This window comes from Zingiber officinale, chromosome 9A (genome assembly GCF_018446385.1).
Source record: "Zingiber officinale cultivar Zhangliang chromosome 9A, Zo_v1.1, whole genome shotgun sequence".
Lineage (NCBI taxonomy): Eukaryota > Viridiplantae > Streptophyta > Magnoliopsida > Zingiberales > Zingiberaceae > Zingiber > Zingiber officinale.
Genome location: NC_056002.1, coordinates 62,437,346 through 62,464,505, shown reverse-complemented (window position 1 = coordinate 62,464,505; position 27,160 = coordinate 62,437,346). Strand labels below are relative to the sequence as shown.

Below are 27,160 nucleotides of genomic sequence, written 5' to 3'. Positions count from 1 at the left end.
ATCCAACAAGTGGTATCAGAGTGAGATCGCTCTAAATTGGTAAAACCACCAATATATCCTTTTTATTAAAAAATATTCTTGCATCTTTTTTCCATTTCCATTTTTTCACCATTAGTTAGAATTTGTGAAATATCTCGTTTGACCAATTTTATCACACTATTTTATTTTATTTTATTTTATTATTTTTTCTTGAAAATGATGAAATACCCTTATTTTCTTTCTCCTTCCACACTACTTACCCCCAAGACAAAAGTCTTGGAAATTATTTCTTACCTATATCTATCTTGCAAGATCTTCTCATATCAATGACTCAAAGTGAAGGACAAAGCGTTCACGAACCTCCACCATACTAAACTAATCACTTCATAATATGGAAGCATCATATAGAGTGCTTCATCATGATGGGTGACTTTGACTATGAAATAACATTGAAAAAATCTACCCAAAATTCAGAAGCAAACCAAAAGGTAATAAATTTTATTTTAGAATTATTGCTTAACAAAATTGTATGCAAACTCAGAGAATTCAAAGATGCCCGCGAGTTTTGGACCCACCTAACCAAGCTTCATGAGAAACCGTTGAAGCTGGAGGAACAAGATAAGATTGCATCCATACTCGAGTCCGAACCAACAGAAAAACCTACAGAATTAGAAGTTGCACTTGAGATTAATACTATTTACCAAAATGTCTTTATCAGTAGTGATCTAAAAGATCTGTATGATAATTTAGTTAATTATAAAATTACCCGTAATTTAGTACATGATAATCTAAATCTACATAATTCAAATTTGATTAAAAATTCAAAACTAATGAATAATCTAGGTTTTGATCAAATCAATCAAAACCTTGATCAGATTGGCATCAATCTTGACTTCGTCAAACAGAACATTGACAAAATCAATTCAAACAATATAATTAATTCACCACATCTAAATTTGAATTTAAATAAATTAATTAATAAAAATCTTTAAAATTCAAATAATAATAAAAAATTAAATAAGAATTCAAACTTAAATAAATCTAAAATTTTAAATGTTAAAAATGACGAAGTCAATATAAATTTAGATAAAATTAACTAATTTTTTAATAAAATATTTGATAATCTAGATAATGTTTATTTAGAAATTTCTATCCAAAATAAAATTAACTTAATAAATAGGAATTTAAATCTTAAGGATAAATCTATAGATAAAACTAATTTGTTAAAATCAAAATTAAATCATACAAATTTAAAATTAAAAATTAATAAAAATTTAAATGATCTTTTAAATAAAGATAATTCAATTAATTTAATGAACTCAAACTTAAAAGAAAATTGAAATCTTGGGTACACCACTCTAACGAAGGACAATTTAACCGACTTAATTAATTTAAAATTAAAAATATGAACTTAAATTATAATTAATTAAAAATTATTTAAACCTTAACTAAAAATTGATTAAACTTAATTAAATAAAAACTTAAAAGGATAATCTATGATTCATGAGAAAGTTCTAGATTAGTTGACACCTAACAAATATAAACTTTACCCATTAATTAGGACTTGGCTAAAAAGGGATAAAAGTTTAACTTGATAAATAACACTAGAAAAGTTTTGGATGATAGTAGGTTATGAAATCTCTGTCTGTGCATGTCTAGAAAATATGACTTCGACCTGGTGCATTTGGCTCAGTGGAACTAACTGAAACTACCCCTTGCTAATCCTACTTGGTTATATCAAAGTTTTGTATTAAGTTCAATGGACAAGACTATTTGAAAAATTTTGAAGATGTGGTTACTCTAATGATATCTAGATAACTTACCACAACTTAGATTTTTATCTAAAGAATGTCTGTTTGTTGAATCCAAAACTAAACTTAAATCTAACACAAGTTAAACCAAACCCTAAAATTCAACTTAACTCATCTTACAAAATCATAGAATCCCTTTGTTTTCATCATAGAATCCCTTTGTTTGAAAACATAGACTAGGTGAGATGAATAAGGATAAATTCAAATTAAAATTAAAAAATAAATTAAATTTAAATTTAAATTAAATTTAACTAAAACTATATAAAATATTAATTAAATCTAACTTAAATAAGATCTAAAACATCAATTCAACTTACATTAATTAAATAAAATTTAGTTAACTTAAATTTAAAACTTAATTAATTAATAATTGATTAATTCAAAATGACTTTTAATTAAAGCAATATCAGTTAAATACTCAAATTTAATTAAAATCCAAAAATAATACTAATAAACACAAGAGAATGATTCTAACGTAGTAATTAATTTCTTTAAAATTTATCACATTTGTAAACTCGGTAAAATAATTATAAGCAAAATTTTTTCTTGAAAATTAAGATCTTAGGTTAAGGGGGAGGATTTGCTTGGATAAGTTAAAAATATTTTAAAATTTACTTTGAATACATAATTTTGAAAGTTTCTGAAAAATTAGATAATTTTTTAAAAACTTGAAAAATTATTTTGAATCCGTACTCTTAAAATTATTGTAAAAATCTGGCTTACTTAAAAATATTTACAATTTTTTTTAAACGTTTACTTAAAAATTTTGAAAGTATTTTCTTAAGAAAATTTTTCTTTAAAATTATTTTGAAAATCTTGTTTATACAATTTTTCTTTAAAATTATTTTGATAATCTTTCTTAAAAAATATTTTTTTAAAATTACTTTAACAATCTTTCTTAGAAAATTTTTCTTTAAAAATCTTACTTAGCAAATGTTTTTTTAACTTACTATGAAAATCTTTACTTAGAAAATTATTGAAAAATATTTACTAAGAATATAGTTCCTTTGTAAATATTTACTTAGGAAAAAAAATTTCTTACAATTATTTTTGAAAATCCTTAAATTTTTGAAAAAGGTTACTTAGAAAATTTTGAAGAAGTTCACTTAGAAAATTTTTTACAAAGCCTTACTTGGAACACAATTTTGACAAAGCTTTACTTAGAAAATACTCTTAAAAAATATTTTCAAATTTTTTTATGCTAAACTAAACTTTTGCTCAGACTTCTCCCTAAGTTCGATACATACAAAGTGTATACTTTTAGTTATATTTCTACATTAATGTCTGGCATTACTCATCTCATATTATGCCTATCTTTCTTTTATCTTAATTTTTTTTATGAATGTCAAATGGGGAGGGTAAGAGTTAATGTTAAAAAAAAGAACAAAGAGCAAAAAAAACTTGATCAAGTAAATCAAATTCAAAATTAACTTAGATCAATTGTTTGCATTTGGCATATCGTCTTTCAATATTATTTTTTTCTAACTTTAACTCAAGTTATTAATGCATCAAAAATGGAGAGATTGTTGATGCAAATTGCACTAATAATCTAACTAAGATTTTGATGAATGACATGTGGATTCAAGTTAAAGTATTTGTGGTCTAATTGCTTTATCAAGTGTACAAGAATTGACAAGTCTGGAGGATCTAACACCAGCTGAAATCCAGATAGGTCTGTGGGACCCGATAGCTGATGCAAAGTCTAGATAAGTCAAGGAGTGACTCGATATCTGGCGAAAAGTCTGGTTAGGTCCGCAGGACTTGACAACTGGCTAAAGTCCAGTCGGGTCTGCGGACCTGACAACTGACGGGAAAACCTAGTGAGTTAAAGGTAAGTCAAGTGTCTGTAGTTGGTAAGTATAAGGTAAGCTACCGGAGGAGAAATCCAATGAGGACGCTTTCCCGGTTGAAGGAACAATAGGTGTCTATCCAACTTATGTCAATTTGGGAAACCTAATCTGAGACCATGACTAGATCTTGGTCTCAAGGAGACAGGATCTAATTAATACTACAACTTTATTGTGCTAAACTTTATTTTATAGGATAAACATATTTTGGTTGCCCGGACCAGATTCACTCAGACGGGTGTCTGGCTAGGTGCCCAGCGGTCCAAGCACCTGGAGTTGATCCTGGCACCCGGACCAGAAAAGTTCATCTAGAAGTTGAGTTGGAGAGTGATGGTTGGCCGGTCCATGTCAACGGTCCAAGCACCCACTGTGGGTCCGGGTGCCCTAAGGTGGATAAACTTTGAGAATGAAATTTCGACAAGAGCTCATCATGTCAGCACAATCCAGGTACCTAGGAGGGGATCCAGGTGCCTAGATGGTTTTATAAAAGCAGTCTTCGACCAACAGCTTTAGAACATCAAGTGCTACGACTTTCATTCCTGCGCGATGCTCCGAAAAAACTCCTAAGAAGTTGTAACGCTCCTCCGACAGCGGGCGATCAAGTTCTCCTTACTTTCGTTGTTGTCGGTAACCTTTTTTAGTTCTCTTGTACTTCATTACTGTATTATTCGAACTATTAGTGGATTGTCCAATGAAAGCACTCGACGAGTGTGAGCTTTCGAGTAGGAGTCGTCGAATGTTCCAAACCAAATAAAAAAAATACTTTTGTTAGCACGTACTTGTCTTTTTCTTTCTCACTTCTTTCTCCTTAACTTTTTATCTGCTGCGTATTCTTGACTTTCAAAAAATTGACGATCGCTATTTACCCCCCTCTAACGTCTTTCCAATCCAACACAAAGGTGACGCCACTCGACTCGATTGTTGGCAACACTTAGTCATTGTTTATCTCCTTTCTTATCTTTTTCCCGAGCGACCTCCCATCTTCATAGTGCCTTTTTATTATTGCTAACGTCATCTTAATTTCTTGGAATGCAACTTCGTTCAAGGCTACTCCACATGATATTTGGTTTGAACCAAAGCTCTGATACCATAAAGTACCTTGTCAACCTCTTCTTCTAGATCATCTTTGAATCGGTCAAGGTCATTTTGGGCGTCAAAGCTATTGCTCTCCATGGTAAATCTAATTTTTCTTAGAATGAAGTTTGAGTGTACCCAAAAGGAAGAAAGTAATCTTTTATATTTTTCTTCATCTTCTTCCAATCCTTGATCTCAATTTTGCCCTGTCTGTCTCGTGGGCACTACAAGTACTTCCACCACGCCGATGCTCGACCCTCAATTTTGATGGTATTCAGCTTCACCTTCATCCGATCCGGAACTTTATTATAGACGAAAAACCGCTCCACTTTGTTGATCCAATCAACAACATTCTTTGTCTATAATGTACTAGAAAATTCAGGTTGATCAACTAGAATTCTGAGGTCTCTATATCAATCCTCTCAACCACGTACCTTGCGAACTTTAAGATTTCGCGTCGCCTCAGTTAGACGCTGGGTCAAATCTGTAATTTATCTCTGTAAATCCACACTCTTCAACCATCTTTCATGGTGCTCGGTTTCCTCCATCGAAATATGCCTATCGTGGCCACGACCTCAACCACGACGACATTCCATTGGATCTAATCGACTCTGATACCAACTGATGCTAGCCAGGATAGCAATTATCCTACGGACTAACGAGAAGAGATAATTGAAAAAAAAGGTAAGAAGAGAAGAACTACGGTCCTGTAGGTATTTTTGAAAAAAATAAAATATTATTTAATATTCAAGGATTAATTATCAATCAGATAATTACATGCTTATATAAACTCTAGACTTTAATACCCAAACAAAAGAAAGCAATCATGATATATGAAATTCAATTCCTATCTTGTAAAGAAGGAAAAGAAATTCTAAAATAAAGAAAAAATTATTAAGAGACTCATAATCTAAAATCCCTAAACTGACTCAAAATACAAAAAAAAAAATAAAAAGATATAAATTGCTAAAGTACTTAAACCATCAAAAATACCTTAAATAACAAAAGAATAAAAATTACTAAAAATAATAATAAAAATCTTCATCTTCCTGCCTTATATGATAGAGCAATTGACTATTAGGCGGCAACCAATAAGAGACGTTAGAAGATTGAAGGTTATAAAAGGATGGCTCATTGGAAGCTTGAAGACTAGTAAAAATAAAATTGGTTAAGTCTTTGTTAGAACTACTCCCATGTACTTTATCCTTGTAATTCGTTTTGTTCTCTTAACTCTACTAATTGATCAACAAGGAAGAAATATAGTGGTTTTCTTGAGTAATCCATTGATGGATCATAGGTTGTGGAATAAGAGCCTCGCGGGTTGTTAGACCATATTAATAATTATAAGTACTGCTTGATTTCTTGTTTGTTATTATTTTGTTGTGTTATCTTATTAAACCTTGGTAGTTTGATAGCAAGAGAATAGAATCCTTACTTGTCGGTTAACTATCATTATTCACCCTTCTCTAGCTTGATCATTTGATATATCCCAACATATGGTATTAGGAAAAGTGCACTCTTCTTTGGACTAACCACTAAGAGGGCAAAGTGAAGATGGCTAGAGAGACGAGGAAAGCTTGCTCTAGGCATCAAAGACTATGAAATCCCACCATACCGGGAAGATTTTAGGGTTTGAAAGGATTTAGTGGAGTATTGGTTTTCAATCAAGGAAATGTTTCATCATTCTTTGGGGGTATAGATGGCCTAAAGATGAAGACAAACAAAATTTAGAGCGAATTGTGTGCCTCCATGAGGATCCTAAGAGAAAAAGGAAAAAGGTTCAAGACGATAAAAGTGAATGGGAAGTGGAGGAAAGTGAAAAGGAATATCAAGAGTCTAACAATTGAGGAAGGCAAAGAGGATTCTAGATCTTCTACATGCGTTATATATTATGGGGGTGCAACTAAAAGGGACATTATAAGAATAGGTGATCAATTATTAAGGAAAAAAGTAACAAATGTAAAGGATGTAAATTATATTCTTCTAAATTTAGTAAATTAAATTATTTTTCATCTAAATTAAGTTATAAGAACTTGAATGCCAAGAAGAAGAAGAAAACGAATCATATCATTGGTTTAACAATGTGGGGAGAGATGCCACTACTGCACAGTGTCCAAAAGAATGGGGGAAGAAGAAGAAATGAAGAGATGAAAGAAAAATAAATGCTCGTGCTAATGGGGAGCTCTAAAGATAAAGAAGTTATACTCTTCAAATTTGAATTTAAATTTAAATTTGAGTTCTTCCATGCTTAGGGGTAATAATTATATGCATTTTACCCATGAAGAATTATAGATTTAAATATCATGATAGATCTAGGATTGTAATGCATGATATTGATAATCCTAGGATCGAAGAAGAACGATAGACGCATGCCTAGGAATAGGTCTAACAATATTCAAGGCGGACAAAATAATTCTAGGATTAGAAAATAAAATTGAAAACTCAAACTTTGAGAGAACAACTTATGAACCTTGGGAAAACACTTAAATTTTATCAATTGGGTCAAGGAACTTAGATGCAAAAATCCAAATTTGATAGATTGAGTTTAGGATATTAATCAGCATTTAAGATTGACAAACCCGCATATGAAAAGGTTATATAGAATTATGGTACCGGAAAGACTCCTACGGAGCCAAGTCGTATAATAACACACATAACAAAATCAAAAGGAAGAATATTTTCGTGTAACCTTGCGCTTTTATTGCATCACCCAAATCCTCCATCATTGGTTTGACTCTTCCATCCTCTTCTTGTGACCATGAGAAAAAACGGAACCCCAGGAGTGTTAGACGAGCCCCGGCTAACAAGTGATGATGACAAAAAGAATACAGAAAAGAAAAACAAAGATCATAAATCCAAAATTCAGTTCATGATCAAGCTATTCTTAAATTTATAAAATAAAATGCTAGCAAAATTAAGTCAATCTTTTCTCCCTTGATATACAAATAGTTTGTAAACTATCGGCAATGCATTTCTTAAGTCATCATCAATTGAGGAAGATCAATAAGCAAGAGTAGAAGCCAACTGATGATGAATCGTAGTGGAAGCACAACTTGAAGTTGTAACTCTTCGATATCAGACTTCCATCCAAAATGTAACCTGACTTGCTTGCAAAATTAGTGAATGCATATTCAATGAACGGTGACTATGGAGGAAACTTCAGTAGCACTTAAGAATGTAAGCTTTACGATTACATCCAAGCGCAAACATGACAAACTGGACTTAGCAAAACCGAAACCCATAGCACTTAAGAATGTAAGCTTTACATCCGAGAGGAAACATGACAAACTGACAAACTGGACCTAGCAAAACTGAAACCCACAGAGCAAAACTTTATTATCTAGCAATAAATATCATTTCTATACACTTGGATCGATACAACTAGGCAGAATATCCTCCATAAATAATGATACTTATACAAAATACTGACCTTTCGGAGATGAAAACTTAAGTAACCTACCGTCGTGTATTGACAAAGTACATACAAGCTCTGATTTGCACAACACTGACTATCTGTAGGTGACAATATAGAGGTTCCTATTGCCTAGCTCTTGATAAACCAAGGACTCCACCGTGCAATCTTTATTCTCGTTGGCGAGCATGTACACTCAGGAGACTACTTCAACCAGCTATCTTGCATTTGATATTAGAAAATTGCGCACAGGTTACCAGCTCATTGGCTCTTCCTTTAAGCCGCTGTCGATAGTTCCCTGTTCCTTACAAAACCAAAAATAAGGAGAGAAGTACCAAGTGTGGCGAAGACATAGGGAAGAAAAATCTAAACTCCTAGTGTTAATAGCCTAAAGCAACTTTGGATGGTTCGCCATGACAAACCACCAAGAGCCATGAAAATCGGTAAGTTTCAGATATGAGGTTCTAAAGTAGCAAACAGTTAAAAAAGTAAAGGATAAAAAAAATCATGCGAAGTTATATAGAACTTTACTAATTACCAGCCATTTTGTCTCTGCAAATACAAATTACATTGATCTTTTGATTCCATCATAACTCCAAAAAATGTCTTGACGGCGAAGAAACCTTTGCGACAGGGAAAAAAAAATGATCTCGACTGTAAACCAACCTGATTTTACTTAACTCTGCCTGTAATTTATCATATAGGACAAATCATCCAAGTAAAAGAAAGCTTTTAAGCTTCACTTCATGCACAAGTAGTTGAGTTACAAACCTAGTTCACATATCAAGAGTGGCATCTTGTCGTGGAGCAAGGGGATACATGAAAGCAAATACACCATTTGGGTGAGGGCATCCTCCAATCCTCGCTCGTCCAATATATTAGGGCCAAAAGACTAAGGTCCGACCGATAGCTATCAGAATCTCATGACATCACCGGGCATATTGCAAGATACTATACTTCGAATGAAAGACAACATAATTGATACTAACTGTAATTTAAAAGAGGCATTGCCATTCTATTCAATTACATATGGATCAAATGCAAGTCCCAACTAAAATAAAATCAGACAAATGTAAACAAAATCAAATCATGAATATTTTAGAAGTGGAGGTGGAGAAGGGTTCAAACTCGAAGTTACGACTATGTAGAACAAGAAATCATGTGATGTAGATATTCAAATCATGATAGCAAGGGTGAAAGTCTTTTTGTCGCATTGAGAAATAGTGTCAATAATGGATGAGAAGAAGAAAAAGGTCAGGTACCATAAAAGCCATCTTGTTCTTCCTCTCTTGATTGTCATCTATCACTTTTTCTCTTCAGTCATCAGATGTTTCAAGACTCGGAGTGGACAGCGGTTAAATGTCACTTTCTATATTTTATTTCAATTCCAAATGAAATAAAAAAAAAATACCAATATGATCGAGAAGGGTGAATTTCAAAATCCTGACATAGAACAAGAAATCATATCGTATAGGGACTCAAAGCTGATAGCAAGGGTGAAATCACTTGATGATGATTGAGAAGACCATGTCTTTCTTCACATTGAGGAATAGAGTCGACAATGAAAAGGGCATCTGGTGCACAAAGCTCCTGCCAATGCAGGTCCCAGGAAAAGACCATATTGGATCAATTGTACGCATCCTTATCTTGTATTTTTGCAAGAGACTATTTCCGCGACTCGAATCCATGACCTCAAAATCACATTGAGGAATAGAGTCGGTAATGGCTGAGAAGAAAAGCTCTTGTCATGTCAAAGCCACCTATCTCTTTTTTCTCTTCAACCATGTAAAATGCTTTAAGACTCGAAGTCAACAATAAAGAAAAACTGGAAAAATATATTATTCTTTTTTATATTTTATTTCAATTCCAAATGAAAAATAAAATAGAACAATGTTTCTTTATCAAGATACGACATGAACCTTGATTTTTGTAATGAATCATAATCGACATGCTCCATGACTATTAACCATGCTATAAGGATTGGTATATGTGCTTTTAAAATCTTTTAGAATATAAAAGTTGTGTCAAGTCGGTAGGAATCTCTAAATTAGTCTGTGTAATGTTTAGCTAAACCTTTCTAGTAAATACAATTCACAATTCATACATATGCAACTTCAAGTTGTCAACTTTAGTCCAATCCACCATTAGAAACGTCCCGCGACGCTTTCGGTGGTACGAAGGCATCCTGCGATCGTTGATCACACGTAGATGATGCACGCAAAATTTATTTGCGTGTGGTGTTGGTTTCACTTCCACACCGGAACGGTAAATTCCAGCGGTTTCGGACAGCATGGCTCAACACTTCAAACACTGGGATCCAACCCAACTAAACTTGGAAAGTGAAATTAAGACAAATATCCATTTGTCTAAGAGAACTTGACAACTTTGAGAAATAAAGTAACTACGATTTGAAAATATAAAATTCTACCAAACTAGAAAAGTTATCTAAATACTCAAACTCTTTCCTAATTCAGAGAGACCATCAATAAATCAAAAAAATTAAAATAAGGTCTAATTTAAAATTTGCATCATTCTCCTAGAAGAAGTCAACTCTAATGAGTGGGGATACTAGAGACCCAATCAAACTTTGCATCATTGAGAATAGGTACGTAGTGGGCAGCTTTAGGGTGCATTTGGTGGATATGGTTCAGTGACTTGTCTGCGTCAAATAAGTCAGAAGCGAGCTATGGTGAGCTTCCACAGTTCATCATTGTGATCCAAGCATCATCAATGATTTGAAAACCTTTCCTGTTAGAATTTTCGATCCTCAAGTGGTCAAGTGTGACTTCAAGTGGTCAAGTGTGACCACAAGTTTTGATGTTCACACCAAGTTTTGAAATTTGGGCAAAGAATTTAATTTAAGTGTTGCATCTGTATTTGCTTTGTGAATTCAAGTGTATAGCGACTTAGGTATACACACATGGAGACGATTTGACTTGGTCAAGGTCGTGAGCACCTGATCTGTGGAAGATCAAAAAGTGTGGTAGGAACACCATATATTACGCAAGTGAAGAGAGAAGGATGACATAAGAAGGAAGCAAGGGCTCCGTCTGAGGAATGAGAAGCTTGATGGAAAATTGCTAGAGACGCATAATGTAAGCCGAGTGAAAAGGATGACATGGGTAAGGAGTCGACGGCTCATGGAGAAAGACAATTGCCAGTGAACTAGGGGTTGAGAGAAAATATACATGAGTGATGGTAGTTTTTAACCTAGGCGAACTCGGTCATTAGATGGACCGTAGTCAATCAGTGGTGAAAGATAATTGTTGGTGAACTGAGGGTTGAGAGAAAATACACTTGAGTGAGGGTAGCTTTTAACCTAGACGGACTCAGTCATTAGATGGACCGTAATCAATTAGTGAGTCAATAGGGCAATCGATTAAAAAATTTGTATGTTGATCTTGATTCTTCAATCGATTGTTAGTTAATTGATGGCTAATTCAGCTGGGTAGTCGACTTAGAACTTACTGGAATCTTGGTTTCAAGTGGACTAGTTAACTTATTATCTATGATTAGTTGAGTTTGGATAGATCAGTCATTAAGGAAATGAAGGAAAAGATCTGAGCTGCTGGATTCGATTAAGACCAATCGACTGATGGGTATAGTCAATTGGTGAATCCTGGATAAAGCCATCATCGAGAGAAAATGGTCACGATGTCAATGAGCTAGGATTAATTGACTGATGGATGCCATGGATGTCATATCAGTAGCATCATGTCAATGAAGCAATTTGTGGAGAGATCTTTAAAATGGGGTCAAGAGGCCACGAATAATAGAATTCTATTTGAGAAAAGCTTTGTTGTTGTTATTCTATTGTTGAGCCTTAATGTCAAAATCCTAGCTCTGTTGCAAGCCTCCCAAATCTATCATTAGTGATTTTGTAAGAGGTTTCTCCACATCCAGTATTTCACCAATGAGGAGAATATAGAAAGGATTCTGAATGTGACCCACCTAAAAGATCATACGCCATAGAATAAAAGCCTAGGGGCTGCCGAACCATGTAATAAATCGTCTGACTTTATGGTGTGGTATGTGATCTGTTTTTATTTAGTTTTCCGTTGCTAATTTGTTTTGTGACCTTGTTGGGATTACAGCAAGAGAAAAGACTATTTTTTATTTGTAGGCATGATCTCTAGTCACCATTTCCCCCTCTTGATCGGGTTTCAATAAGTGGTATAAGCGTCTAGTTACTTTGAAAGATTTAACTATTGAAAAAACAAGGAGATGGAGTCTAGAGCATCATGGTCAAAACGAGCTTTCATCCATATAGATTTGAAGGAGAATTCTCTCAATAGAAGTGCCAGATGGAGGGATTTTTTTCATACTGATTTCAATTTAATGCTAACCATGAAATATGACTTTGCGATGCCCAATGATGTAGAGGGAGATAAATTGGAAGATCACATATGAACTAAGAATAACGAAAAGAGTATACAACCAACAACAAAGTTGAGTATCATATCTTGAGTATCTTGCCAACTGACGAGATTAATTGAATTACAGCCTACCACTGTGAAAATTTCCTGAGTACCACATCAAATAGGCAATCCCACTATGAAAATATCCTTAGATAAAGGAAAGAAACCTCATATAACAAGTATATCTTCTTGTAAGATTGAAACTTTAAGAACAAGGAAGATATTATTGTGCTTGTTGAAGATGTGTTCCATCACACAAGGCTAAAATTCAACTACGATTCTCATGCAAAGTTATTGAGAAAACACGCAATTAATGCTTATATAGAGAGATTTTATGCAGTTGTCTAATAAGTGAAATCATCTTTAGTCAACTCAAATTCATATAAAAGAATCATTAACATAATTTATTAGTAGTTTATTTAACTAAACAAAGCTCTAATCGTCTCAAATCTTATTTAGTCGACTGGACCCCTTATTCAGTTAACTCAAACCCAACAGAAAGCATTTTATTCACAAGCAAGCTATTTCAATCTGACTCAAATTCTAGTCTCAAGTCGACTGAATGTGCTCGGCAATCCCGACTTTGGGATCAAGTTTGGTTAACCGACTACAACCAAGAATCCTTATTCCTAGTTGAAAGCTCTCTATAACTATCACTTACAATTGCCCAAAAAACATTACAAGTCACACATCTCTCATCTCTCAGTGTTTTATTCTTTACTAGTCTGCCCAAGACTTCATATATTCACGACCTACCCCAGAGTCACACTCTCAGAATTTCTACATGTCTAAAGGTTGCACCTGTAGCCTCCAAGATATACCCAAAAGCCAAGAAGAGATTCTAGGACTTCCAAAGCCCAAAGGTATCTCCTCCAACACTTTTGGTCCATCAGATGTTCCATACTATCCTTATCAATGTCTTATATGCAATCTACTAAGCCCTTGCAAACTTGATGCACACGCATGAGTAACAATGCAAACCTAATTCGATCCCTTTGCAAGACATCTAAATATTTTGATTGACTTTGACCACTTGAGGTATGATTGCACTAACATACCCAAGATGTTTTACAGGACTAGACTGTAATTTGTAGAACTTATTAGACTAAAATGACAAATATCAACTATAGGTGAATCATGGAATAGGCTTGGTTTGAGCCTAATATTGATTCTATATTGTAACTTGATCGTGGTCACAAGGGAGGCCACTAACAATGGTGTTGGGGTGATTCAATAAGCAGCCAAGCATGTAGGAGGTTGCTAGCCACAGAGCAAGGGTGTCAGTGAAGGTGTCCTCTCGGAAGAACTGCAAATGTCAAAGAACATCTGGCATTTGATGGAGGAGTGTTGAACGTCATAATCAACGCCTTGGAGGCATGGGGGTGGAGATTGTTGGCATCAAAGGACAATGTCAATTTGGAGCTAGTGGAAGAGATAACAATGGTGGTGAATGCTGAGGTCAGATGGTGGAGCATGGGTTTGAAAGGCATGCACAAAGTGAGGGTGACCATGTTTGATTTCCCATGAGCAGGTTACAGGAACACCAACTGGGAAAGATGTTATATCGGTACCATAGTTTAAAATTTCATTCCATGTAAGATGAAAATTGTCATTCCTCTTGCCGCTAGGCCCCTCGGGCCACCCCGGGGTATAACCTCTGCGAGCCGCGACGGGGATACCCGCAGGCACAAGGGTGCGATGCAGAAAACTTGGATTAATAATTAAACTTAGGTTAATAATTTCAATCAACTTCTACCTATAAATAGATAATCTAAACAGATTTAATCTAACTCTAATAAAATTATCCCATTAATTTAATATATATACAAAAGAATGTTACCCTACTTACCTTATGGTGCACACCCGTCCGCAGCATGTGTATTTTTTTTTTTAAGCTTAGGGTTTAGGGTATAGTACTTAGGCTAAAAAAAGTGAAAAAAAATACACATGATGCACAAGCAGTGTGTACCATAAGAACATTCCCCTCTCTCTCTCTCTCTCTCTCTCTCTCTCTCTCTATATATATATATATATATATATATATATATATATATAATTTTATTTATTTATTTATTTATTTACAATACGAAGGCATTGCGATCCCATATTTTTCTTTTTTTAAAAAAAAACTATTTTATTATCTTTGTTTTTTTTATATTTAGACTTTTAATTTTTAATTAATATATTTTATATTTAAAAATGAAGGGGAGCCTTGGCGCAACAGTTAAGTTGTTGTTTTGTGACCTAAAGGTCACGGGTTCAAATCCTAAAAACAGTCTCTTGCAAAAAGCAATATAAGGTTGCGTACAATGGATCATTCTCTAAGACTGCACATGACGGGAGCTTCGTGGCTGCCCTTTTTTTTGATATTTTATATTTAAAAATATCAAAATCATATTGGCACAGAACGATATAATATCAAAACTGTATCATTTCAATTATAAAATAAAACTGGGTCAAGATTTTAAACCATGATTAATACAATAACAACATGCTTTGAGACCAATTGACACAACATTAGGTTGTGGAAATAGACAAACATGAAGCATCAAACTTCTAAAATGATAAAATTATCGAAGAAAATATTAAGGAATCTAAATAAATTAGAAATGGTCTTTTTAAAGCTTCCAACCTAGCTAAACTTGGAAAATAAAATTAAACAAACAAAGGAAATACCACTTAATTAATAGTACTCGTTACCTTAAAAAATAAATTAACTGTGATTTAGAAATATAAAATTCTACTAAATTTAAAAAATAATTCAAATACCCTAAAAATTCTTTCTCCTAATTTGAAATAACTACCAAATAAAAAAATGGTAGCCTAGTGCACAAAGCTTCCGTCAATACAAGGTCCCAGAGAAAGGTCGGACCACATTGAGTCTCTTGAAGAGATTACCAAATATATCTTAAAAAAATAAAATGAGATATATTTCCAAAATCATATCAATAGTGGATGTTGCAAGTTGATCTAATGTATCATTATAACTTATAATGATATAGCTCAACTCATATACAAGAATTTCATTGCTTAAAATGTTAGATTTAAACATGCACTCTAACCCTTTTGTTGTTCTTTTATGATGTTTCCTTAAGTAAATTTAAGAAAGTTTCGTTTAAAAGAATTAGTATAAAAAAATCCCAAGTGACTATATGAACAAAGTGGGGTAGTGGGTTCAGATGCAGCGGATCCTAAGAAACACAACTTCTAAATCTAATCCTTTTGCAAGTAATGGCGCAAAGTGAGTTCCAATCCCCTTCGGCAAGCAATAGTTTTTGTCGTTATACCTTCATGAGGAAGGTAGCCAAATCAAGAAAGAACTACTAGTCCAAACTATTTCTACAAGGAAATGGGAATAAAACCAAAGCCATTAGATGTAGACAGTTTGACCAACCCCACAGATCTAACCAAGAGCAAGTTCAAGAGAGCTCACACAAGCCATGTGTGTCCAAACCGATGTGTGTGGCATAACCTTTGGAGAGGGGGAGGGGTCTAGGGAGGGGCAAACCCCTTATTTTCTAGTCTTATTATATTTCCATTGCTACCTTGACTAAACTAAAAATATGCAATAAATGTTGAGCTGAAAAAGCAAGAACAAGAAAACTTTCGGACTTTGGGACTACTTTTATCTAACAAGTAAAATCAGCAATAAACCAAAGAGAGTGGAATGAAAAAGATAATACTAGATACTTACATGAGCAGTACAATGTAATATAGACATAAGATTGTCATTGATATCAATGGGTAGTGGAGGCATCTGACTCATAATACCAGTCATTCCGCTCATGCTGTGGAAAACAGGAGTCGTCCAGCTTAAGATATAAAAAAATACCATGTATAAATTATTATTACATGGATCATTCTATGACTTCTTCAACTGTAAAATACCTATTCAAGATGGTAGTTATGTTCAGTTTTGAGCAACAAAACAAATCGATATTCTTTTGTATCTGCAGACACAAAAACAGCTGGTAAATAACACACAAATTTGTCTATAATTTACACAAACATAACAAGAGCAAAAAAAATTACATGACCTAATAATATTAGGCAAGCTATCTGTTGAAGTAGCTCCATAATTTGATAATAGTGAATTAAATTCTAGACAAATACAAATATATTGCAAATGATTGGATTATCTTTACAACATCACATAGTGAAAAGGTGACGAATGCTATGCATTTTCCTTATTCATGCATTCTTCATCTACACAGATCAAATGTATGAACACTCCATGTAGATGTATGGTGATGTGAAGCAATAATGGCACATCAAATGCAGAATGGATGCTCTGACAGATAATAAAATGAGAATCACAGTATTGGTTGAGATAAAGAATGATAGCCTGGACTTGTTGAATATTGCTGAAAATTTTATTTTTTGAGGTAATGAAATATATGTATCTCTTGCTATATTCTCACTATTAAATCTATACCTCTTTGGTCTAGACACACAACAAAGACTAGCTGAGTTTTACAATTCCCAGATATTATGCTATGTTTACTCTAAAGCGCGAATGAGAAGGAAGAGAAAGAAATCTATGGTGGAAAATTATCCTCGAAGGAGGAGAAGAGAAAGGATGAAGAAATCCCATCCTTTGCATGCTTATTTATCTTAATAAAGGAAGGTGGATACATGCGACGTAATTTTGTAAATGAAAAAAGGGTACATGCGTTATTTTTTGAGTACATGGTGTAATTTTGTGAGTTAAAAAGGGTACATACGTCGTTTTTTTTTTTGTATATGGTATAATTTTGTGAATGAAAAGGGGTACCTGCGTCATTTTTTTTTCATCCGCTGCTTTCTGTCCAATTTTGAGGTGATCGATTTTAGCTCCAAAATTATCCATTAATGGATTGTGTTTCTCTTCCGTCTGAAAATTTTAATGAAATAAACGATGGAAACTTTTCCACTGCGGAAACTTTTTTTTAGTTTTGCTTTCCGCTCTCTCAAGTAAACTGACCATTAGAGATAGGCTAATCCCACAACTCTAAGGCACTTTTAGGTAGGAACTACTCTATATTAACTCAAAGGATAAGGTTGTATCATTTGCATTTTGTACCATAGACTAATTTCAATTCTTCCAGGTAGAATTAGCAAATAACATCTCCCAACCTTTAGTCTAATATATCTGATGGCATGGAAATTAAATATATTATGTAAAAGATAGAGTTTGGTCTCTCTATTGAATTGGAATTGCACCGAATTTTAATTCACATATTTTACCTTCAATTTGTTATGTTTGAGAGGTGTCCTATGACAATCGCCTTAAAGTGTGTACCTATTTATTGAATAAACAAAGATTCACTACATGAGTGCACATTCTATATGTGTTTGATTGGATCTTAAACTCACTGAATGCCCCCGTAATATGATTCATAGTATGAGAGAACTTATGATTGGATCACTTGTGAGCATCTCTACATGTGCAATTATGAATGTATTGAAATAGTCCCTAGTCAATAAATTGATGAGTTTGAACATCATCGATTCTGTGAGACTAGTACAGGTTATACTACTTGGCCTAACCAAGCAGCTTCCTTATTGGCTGGAGGCATTGGGATGTCGAGAGTTAAACGTGAATACTAGCTATGATAACTAGTTGATTGGAGTAACCTGCTATGACTTCATATGGTTCTCTACATATATGGATATGTCAATAAAGCTCTTATTGCAGCTCGAGTGCAAGTTTCATTTGACTTGAGGTATTCAAGTTATCTTGGTCATGGAAACTTATACTTTGACATATTAAGCAAACATCTCCATGAAGGTGTGGGCCCGACATGATTGGGTATAAGTCAAAGTATCCGAAGGTATTTGAATTACCAACAAAGGATTCACTGCTCCTTGTAAAAGAAGATATATACCCTACAACCACTTGTCAAAATTGTTACTCAAAGTCTTTAACCAAAACATTACATGTTTAAAGTATTATATTCTTGAACACATGTACGAGTAATCTGAATCTGCAGGACAAGGAAGTATACTTGAGCTAGGTGTGACTTAGTCAGCCTAGTCAGCCTAGTGGGGACTGACACATAGATCATGTCCTGAACCAAGTGGGTATAAGACAAGTGAAAGGAATAAAGCAAGACTCATTCTAGCTGCTGAAAGGTTCAAAAGTGGTTCTGGAATCAACCGATGATTTTCCAGTCAATTAGGGTCATGATGTACTATTAGATGTCACTCATAATCATTCTATAATCAATCATTAATTATGAATGGCCAACATAACCATGAACCTATACGGGTCACACGCACTATGAGTTTATCTTAGAGACTTAAAACGAGTTTGAGAATTGAATTCTTAAATCGAGAAAAATTGAGTCACTCATAATCATTCTATAATCAATCGCTAATGGTATGGATTGCAGGTTAGTGGATATGGGTTTGGATTGATCCAAATCCGATACGAGATTTTTATAAGATATGGATTTAAAAGAAAATAAATTTAATTATGGAGTTAAATTTAATTATAGAATTAAATTTTCCTTTCTCCTTATTCTTATTCTCTCACCTTCTTATTTACTCTACTGCTCACGAAAGAAAAACTTACGTACTCCGTTTTCCTTCTCTGCCATTCACGTTTGCCGCCACCTAAGCCTGCCGTCGGTCACCTCCCCTCCGACCAATACCTCCCCGCCGGCCAGCAACAGTCCCTAAAGCAATAGCTCCAGCCGACCACTACTGTTCCAAGCAAAGAGAACCAGCGGACAGAATCTGTCTGCTGGCACCACAGCCCTCCTCCGGTCTCCTCCGACATCTGTTTCGGCGAGCAAACTTTGCTATCGGACTCTTGACGTCTCGAGGTACTTCATACCTCTTTGGGAGTTAATTACAGACATCGGACAGCAAAGAAAAGCGGCGAACAGCCCCCTTTTTCAGCTGGACAGCAGGCCGCTTCTTTGCATTTTCTCACTGTTTGGTGTCCTATGGTTGCGTACGCCGCTAGGGACCAAACTCCGTCAGTGCACGCATAGCTAGTACCTTTCGCGAGGACGACTCGTGACTTCCGAAGTCATCTCGAAGATTACTCAGCGTGGATACGAATAGAGGCAAGACTTCCAAGTGTTGCTTGGTTGATTCCAATTCCACTCCTTATCGATCAACCGCCTGCTTGTTGATTCCGAAAGAGGCTTGCCTTGCGAGGCTGGCAAACATTCTCTATAATGTTCGTTAACGAACCTTCAAGGAACGTTTAGCATAAATTACTTTCTGTAAATATTTTTAATTATGTGATCATGTCTAGTTGTGTTGTATCCTTGCATGCATGTGATTTATGTGACGTAATAATTAGGAATTATTACGTTTTTATTTCCGTTGTGCATGTTTACGAAACATGTTTTAGCACGCACCATATCGGGCATTCCCCTACACAATTAACAATTTATAGTATTACAAAACCCATGAAGAATCATAAGGAATTTTCTTTGATTAAAAATAATATATACTGGATTCCAGAGTCCAAGATCATATTTCAATTAATTCTATGGTCTTATGTTTTTATGTTGCAATTTATTTTAAATTCTCCACAATTACTAAAGTAGTACTAACAGTCATCGAAGGTAATACATATATTCTTTAATCTCTTCCCGAAAACAAAATAAATTTAGGAAACACAATCAGTACCTCATTTTTTGTGGGAATGAACATCTATAATACCTACCTCATTGTAATCGAGATTAACAGCAATCTGTTGAAGAATTTTTACATTTTCATCCAGAAGCTGACCAGTTCTGCTATCAATCAAACAGGTGCCTGACAAAACAGATAATACAAGAAGAAAAATATATAATTAGACGAAATAATCAATCATTGAAGATAAGATAGTCATACGCAGCAATTTAAAGCAGTCATATATAGCAATTTAACAGAATAAACTGCTTGACTAAATGTCAGGATAAAGTCATTAAAAAAGGTTTTGAGTCAAAAATACAAGATAAAGCATATACATATGGATTAGAACCCGTTCTTTCTTTAATATTCCAAGTAAACGAAGGAAACTATCTCCACTCTCATGCAATTCATCCTTTCTTCCATCCGTCTGTTGGGATAGACAGGGGCATAAAGTTCACCTCTTCAGGCCTCCAATCCATCAAATATATCAAGCTCTCTAAACTTGCTCCATATCATCCGATCATCCTCGTCTCTAAGTCTACCTCATTTTGAAGTACCATAGAGTCCACCTTGCATCAGGCCTCCGATCCATTGGATGCACCAAGATCCCAAGCTTACTCCATGTGAATCAATACTCTTTGCCTTTTGAGTCCACCTAATACCATGAAACCCACAATCTCATGATCACATCCTCAACCGCTCAATGTTCCTCGCCTCAAGTGTCCTCCAAGCTCCTCAAAAGCTTCAAAACTCATTCTATGCATTAAGCACAAATGAACTCGACTTTATCAAGTCAACAAGGTTCATGAGCTCTATGTACACTATGTCAAGTCAAGCCCAGCTTAAACTCTGTCAAACACATTAAAATAAGTTGGTTGAACTTGACCACTTGAAAGCATTGTTTCCAGATTCTACATAATTTTGCTTCATGCTTACCATATCAACAAGAAAGTAGAGGCTTCATGGATTCAGCAAATATAGAAGTGAGGTTCAGCAACCTTTTTTGCATTTAAAACTGATTGATCAGAAAAGGAAAATTGAGATAGGTCTCAACTCTAGAAAGGCAGACCAATGCAAAGGCAATGATAATGCATGTGATGGAAAAAGACAATTTATCCTATTTGCAAAGATGCTTTACTTGAAACTTGATTCTTGGACACCCACATATCAAAGTGTCAAGGCATACCTATATTCACTATTCATCATTAAAATACTATTTTGTTATAGGTTAATTTCAATGAAAAGTAGATCCTCTACCTTAACGACCCTTAGTGCCGGCCCCATGGATATGGAGGGAGGTAAATGCAGGTACACATGCGTTAATTTCAATGAAGACTTATAATAGTGAGGTCTTATAACTCATAAACCACATTATTATTCAAATCTGTCAACCCAACAGGCTCCGAATCCTATAACATGATGGGGGGAAAATGTTTATCCTCATTCAAATACAATCATGATTTGTCCTAGGAAAAAAAGAAATATTTGCAGCTGATCATGAAGCATAAGTTCTTTTGGAGGGAGATCGGGAGATCACCAAGCATAAATCGAAATTAAAGCATAAGTTGAGAGAGAACTTTATGAAAAAAAAAATAAGAATCCTATGACTAAATTGAACTCCCTCTGCCTAAAGAAGGAATTCAACACTATATTTTTCAGGGGCTATAAGAACTATTTACATATATGAACCACAAACAAGTGATTTAATTTACCAATGAAGTTAATCTAAATCAACTGAGTCAACAGAAACAAATAGCACTAACCAACCTCCGCATAAAAATGGGGTATTGTTGTTCCCGTCATGCCACATAGAAGAATAGGCAGTCACATTCTCTGATGGGTTTTGGTGCAGAAAAGCCACTGAGGATGAGTTGATCAACTTGTCCTAAAAACAATGTAAATTTGATGAATAATCAAATCACAAAATAAAACACTTGTGAGTTACCCCTTCAGCCAAAGAAGAAATGACACGTTCAATCTAGAAGATTCGTGCTTACCTTTTCTTCATTGACTACTATATCGTAATGCCTTCAATAAATTATTTTAGCTTAGTGAAAAATGAAAAAATAAAGGAAAAAGGCATTTTAGAGGATAGCATGCTCAACCTATAGAGCTATGATAACTACGCTAGATCATGGAGAATCCAGAAAATGATGTCAGGACAGCAAAAGGCTACCTTCCTGTCTTTTGTCTTCTTCCCAAGCAAACAATCCTCAGGTTTACGCCGTTTACCAATCTCTTTCTTCTGCATTTTCATCAAAAGTTATCACCAATGCTGCATGTTTGGCATGAAAATAAAATCTACCCAGAGAAATTTAGACAATTGAAAAAAAAAAAATTAGAACACAAATATCTTTACTGGTCTGAAAAAGCACTATATATTATTTAAGATAGAAGGTGCAGCAATAGAGCTCTTTAACACTTACGTAGTTAGACAAAATGGAATCAAGAATACATCGAAGAAAAACATAACATGAAAAAGTGAATTAGTCTCAGTATGTACCTATAATCTATAGGTTTAAACGTGAATGTGCTTGCTCTGTATTGTACACTTCGGGTGAGATTTGGCTGTAGTCAGTAAGGCAGGATCTTGTTAGGACAATTCTACATTTCTTTTAATATGGTATGGTCATTAATTATAACATTTCAGCAGTTGATGGCACTGATATATCCTAAGTATGATGTTTACCATGAAATTACTTTCTAAACAACTCATTTAACAGTTCTTCCAAAATCATGAACCATTCTCAAAACTGTTTAGTGGCAATGGATGGAACAAGCTTGTGAATAACTTTGTAATTGATAAATATGTCCATCCATGATGCATTTCTCAAAAGTTGGAGTTTTTTTAAGCAGGCCAATAAGAAAATATGGGAGAGAAGCAGATAATCTATTTAATAAGCCATCTACATCCACACTGCAAACAATGGACCTTAATGATAGAATCATTGAAACATGTTGCACACTCTCCTATAATACTTCCAGCATACAAAACAAAATACTTACAGTCATCCATCGGCACCTCATTGCAACATCCCTCACAGTCTTCTCAGGGAGCCTAGCTGCTATCTTGACATACTTCATGATATTAGGTTCACTAGCATATCTGGCACAACAAAAGACAAAAATATTGACAAGGAAAACAAGTAATGTCTTACTAAGGAAGAAGCGAAGGATTGTAATGTTCGAGTAGAAAAAAGAAATGCAACTAAATTACAAAGTTACACTAATTAAGTGTTTCAAAAATTTGATAAATGGAAAATAAGATAGGTCAATAATATCTGAAGTTGTTCACGAATGGTAGCTAAATAAATGATAGCTCAATTTAAATAAACAAAAAATGTTCTGCTAATCAGTAAATGATGTTGCAACTAAATGAGAAAAAAGGGGGAAAATGTAAAAAAAATAAAATAAAATAACTAGAAGGTGTGATATATTGAATCAATAAAAGGATAATCGATTAAAAAATATGTTAAACTGTGATAAATCAACACAAGACTTACTATTTAGAGTAGTGCCCTTCCATAGTTCATGCCTTGACTAAAATTCTACGGTATCAATTTTGTATAGCTAAAAACTCAAATTATTGGTTGCACAAATATGATAGATGAATTGGAATTTGCAGAAAATAAATATCTTTAAGAAATAGAAATATTAATTAAAATTATTCAATGTAAGTAATTAAACAAAGTTCAAAAACATTAAGATTTCTATTAAACTCAGTTAAATCATATACAATTATTAAATTGTATCATTTAAATTTAATAACATGATTACTATTTAATCAATAGCTTTAGAGTGTGAAACAATAAAAATAAATAATATCAAATCAATAAAAGGAGCATTACATTAATAAAGTAAACTGTAGTATTTAACTCATCTCATTGATATAAAATTTTAATGCATAACAATAGGTTTCAATTAAAAAGAAAGGCAGTGTTATAGTATTTAAATTATCTTATTGTTAGACAAAAAAAAAATCATACAGTAAACAATAATAAAGTCTGATTAGCAATAGATAATATATTATAATTCATAACATTTCGATTCTATATTAAAGTCTGATATATTTTGAAAACTTAATTACACACACTTTTGCCCTAAAATCAGCTGTTCATGTATTTCTAGCACACAGTCCCACCACACTAGTATGACTTGAAGACAACTTTGCTACCCCACAATGCCCATCCACTATTCCGTTGTATTCCTTTATCCTACTATTAGTTTCTTGTTCCTTTATTGAGGCTTTGCAGCAGCAGCAAAGAGAAGCTCCTCTAAGCCTACAAGATCTAATCTTCCTAGTATGCTTCTTTCTTCTTGTTTTAGTTTTTCCCTCATTTTTTCCCCCTACAATCATCATTCCTGTTATTAGATGAGCTCTACCTTCCTGAGTAGAATTGAGTAAGATCTTGGAATGGTTCATCTCTCTTTTATGTCATATTTTTGTCAAATTTATCAGGTTTCAGCAGTGTCTCATACATTTAGCTGTCTCTTCTCTTTGTATACATTGCATCTCGGGGTGCAATCATAGGCCTGAATCACCTGATAAATCAAGAAGTAGACCTGACTCATTCAATTCAGATCGAGACTGGCTGTTTTTTGAAATTGTGTGTGAAATTAAATGTCATATGTACTATCTATTGAAGGGTACAAGACACCTTTTCTCCAATAGAAGAAATAAAGTTGATTGGCCAACTATTTATCCTAAAGCTAGACATATTAAGAACCAATTTAGTATACTTCTCCTCGAGTGTGTGTGCATACTTCAGTTAAGTGGCCCAAACCCAACAATGAAATGATGACATAACTTGTCAGAAGCAAGATTAAGAAAATAACCTCTTGTTCTAGTACCATACTGAAGTTGATTAACTAGCCTTTTTCTATAAAATCATGTTAAAGTTGACTGAATAACCACTAATTGCAAAAGCTAAAGTAGGAAAGAGACCGACCAATATATTTATACATCTAAATCACATATCCAAGGCAATTTCCCATCGCATATACAGAGAAAATTGCAAGTTATTCCTCACCTGATGATGCTTTGCTTCAGTACTTGCAGCTCTTCAAAGGACCAAGTCACAGAAAATTTTGCACGAAGCTGAAGACCCTGTGTCGGATCAAGGACAGTTCCAGGAGAATTACTAGTCGACATCACGGAAGAAATAGTGTTCAACATGCTAGAGTTCCCTATCTTCATCAACCCAGTTGTTCCATCAACTGCACCTAAAACGTCCACGTCACCTGAGACTGGTCCGGATGCACTGTTTACAGCCCCTGGTTGAAAAGAAACGACGTGCTGATTGCAAAAGGACTGCGGGAAAACGCCGTAAGGAAAACTGACGCTGTGATTCGCAGCCATCCTCATCGCACTAAAAAAAGTCCAAAAGTAGTAATCCGTCAGAAAGAGACTAATATAAAGCTAGAACTTCTCAGACTGCTCATGAAGATGAAGGGAACCAAAATCTCAGCACCTTATCATTAAACAATAAATAAGTTGAACGCCAGAGAACGAAGCGCGCACACTGGAGTTCGAACTGGAAGAATCAAAAAGCCACCATCTCATAAAAATAATTCAAGAACAAGGCTCGTCTAGCTGTTGACAATAGTAGAACAGCTCAATTAACAATTCAATCTAGTCTCAAAATCAACACGACGTTCTTTCTAGTAAACTCGATTCAAAAAGCGATCTTTCCAGTGAAAAGGAACTCTAAGAGACCAGTCAAACCCAAACCCGACTGTCACTACCAATCTCGAACAAAAAGAGGAACTTTCCGCCAACAGAAACCTAAAACCAAGAAAGACGAAGAGAATACCTGTCAGTCTCCACAATCAAACCCTAACTAAGGATTCAAGCCTCTCCTGCCCTCCTCTCGGCCTCCCTGGTGCTCCTCCTTGCTCCAATGAAAACGCAAGAGGAGGGAAGAAACAAAGCTACTCACTTTCCGATATATGGCAAGCGAGATCGCAACGAAGTCAGTAAAGCGGCAGCTGGCGTCTTGAAGAGGACATGGAAGTGGATGCGTGCATGGGTAATGCCTCTTCTCCTCCTCTGTTCTCTTTTCTTCTCTTCTTCCTCTTCTTCCTCGAGGAATCAGCGATCTGGAACTCCCTCTCCCCTTTCCCCACCCAACGCCCTCTGTCACACTCAGCACTATTTTGTCCTCTTGCCGTTAAATACTTGACCGCCTCGTTAGGTGAAACTTCTAGTTTACTTTGGTTTTGGTTTAGTTTGAGGCAAATATGGCAAAAATCATAAGGACGGATTTTTTTTTTTTTTTTCATTTGCTATTAAAATAATATTTCATCCTATTTTTATTTTCAAAATTATTTTTTATTTTTGATATTATTATAATAATTATGAATTTATAATCATTACTATCTCCATCAGTCCGTCCCTAAACACTAATTGTACTCATGTTACAATAAGAAAATTTTATTTCGATCAATAATGATTAATATTATATTATAATAATACATTAATTCTAGTCAACATTAATAATAATAGGGTATAGTAATTACAATTTGTAACTATTATAATATGGACATTCCATTTTTAATTAATATTAATTAATATTTACATTGGTCAATATTATATTATATTAGCTTTGAAATCATATCTACTATAATTATATAGCAGTGATGATCTTATCATTATTATAATATGGTACTTTTGAAAAGTGAAAAGTAGAGATGGGATTGAGAGCAGAGATATTCTGGACCACCAAGAGCGGTCTAGAGGAGGCTCCCTTTCCATGTATTGATGGGGGTGTATGGTCCCCACCTATTTTACAAGTGAGGATCATACATCTTCACCAATATATATAAAGGGAGTTTCATCTAGACTGCAAATGTGGTCCAGAGGATTTATCCTTGGGATTGAAATGTCTTTTTGATGATTCTTATTAAAAAGCATACTATTTGAACTTTCGCCCAAAATCAAAAGGGCTATAAGAGTTTTTTAATTAATTTTTAAAATAATATATATGTTTGCTCCATTTAGTA

General features: G+C 34.3%; 1 protein-coding gene across 8 annotated transcripts; it reads right to left on the bottom strand.

Moving 5' to 3' along the window:
- Positions 1 to 8,014: 8,014 nt before the first annotated feature.
- LOC122021859 lies at positions 8,015 to 26,301 on the bottom strand. 8 transcript variants are annotated; one of them, XM_042580026.1, is made up of 12 exons: positions 25,972 to 26,301; positions 25,630 to 25,751; positions 25,189 to 25,527; positions 23,165 to 23,264; positions 22,335 to 22,403; positions 21,926 to 22,043; positions 20,208 to 20,299; positions 16,430 to 16,491; positions 16,236 to 16,353; positions 8,895 to 9,015; positions 8,662 to 8,809; positions 8,015 to 8,421 (listed from the first exon to the last, which is right to left on the bottom strand). In XM_042580026.1, exons 2-11 carry the CDS (start codon positions 25,719 to 25,721, stop codon positions 8,796 to 8,798), a joined length of 1,125 nt encoding a protein of 374 aa, XP_042435960.1. In that variant the 5' UTR covers positions 25,722 to 25,751; positions 25,972 to 26,301; the 3' UTR covers positions 8,015 to 8,421; positions 8,662 to 8,795. The 8 variants fall into 8 exon arrangements, with proteins under 8 accessions (XP_042435960.1, XP_042435961.1, XP_042435962.1 ...); XM_042580027.1 differs by having other exon boundaries at positions 16,236 to 16,329; XM_042580028.1 differs by having other exon boundaries at positions 25,630 to 25,692.
- Between the last annotated feature and the right edge of the window lie 859 nt (positions 26,302 to 27,160).

Coding starts and splice junctions, on each gene's coding strand:
- LOC122021859 (XM_042580026.1), bottom strand. CDS start 25,721: ATGAGATGGTGGCTTTTTGATTCTTCCAGTTCGAACTCCAGTGTGCGC. Junction 23,265..25,188: donor CTGAAGCAAAGCATCATCAG/GTGAGGAATAAC, acceptor TTGTTGTGCCAG/ATATGCTAGTGAACCTAATA. Junction 22,044..22,334: donor AGAAGACAAAAGACAGGAAG/GTAGCCTTTTGC, acceptor CATTGTTTTTAG/GACAAGTTGATCAACTCATC.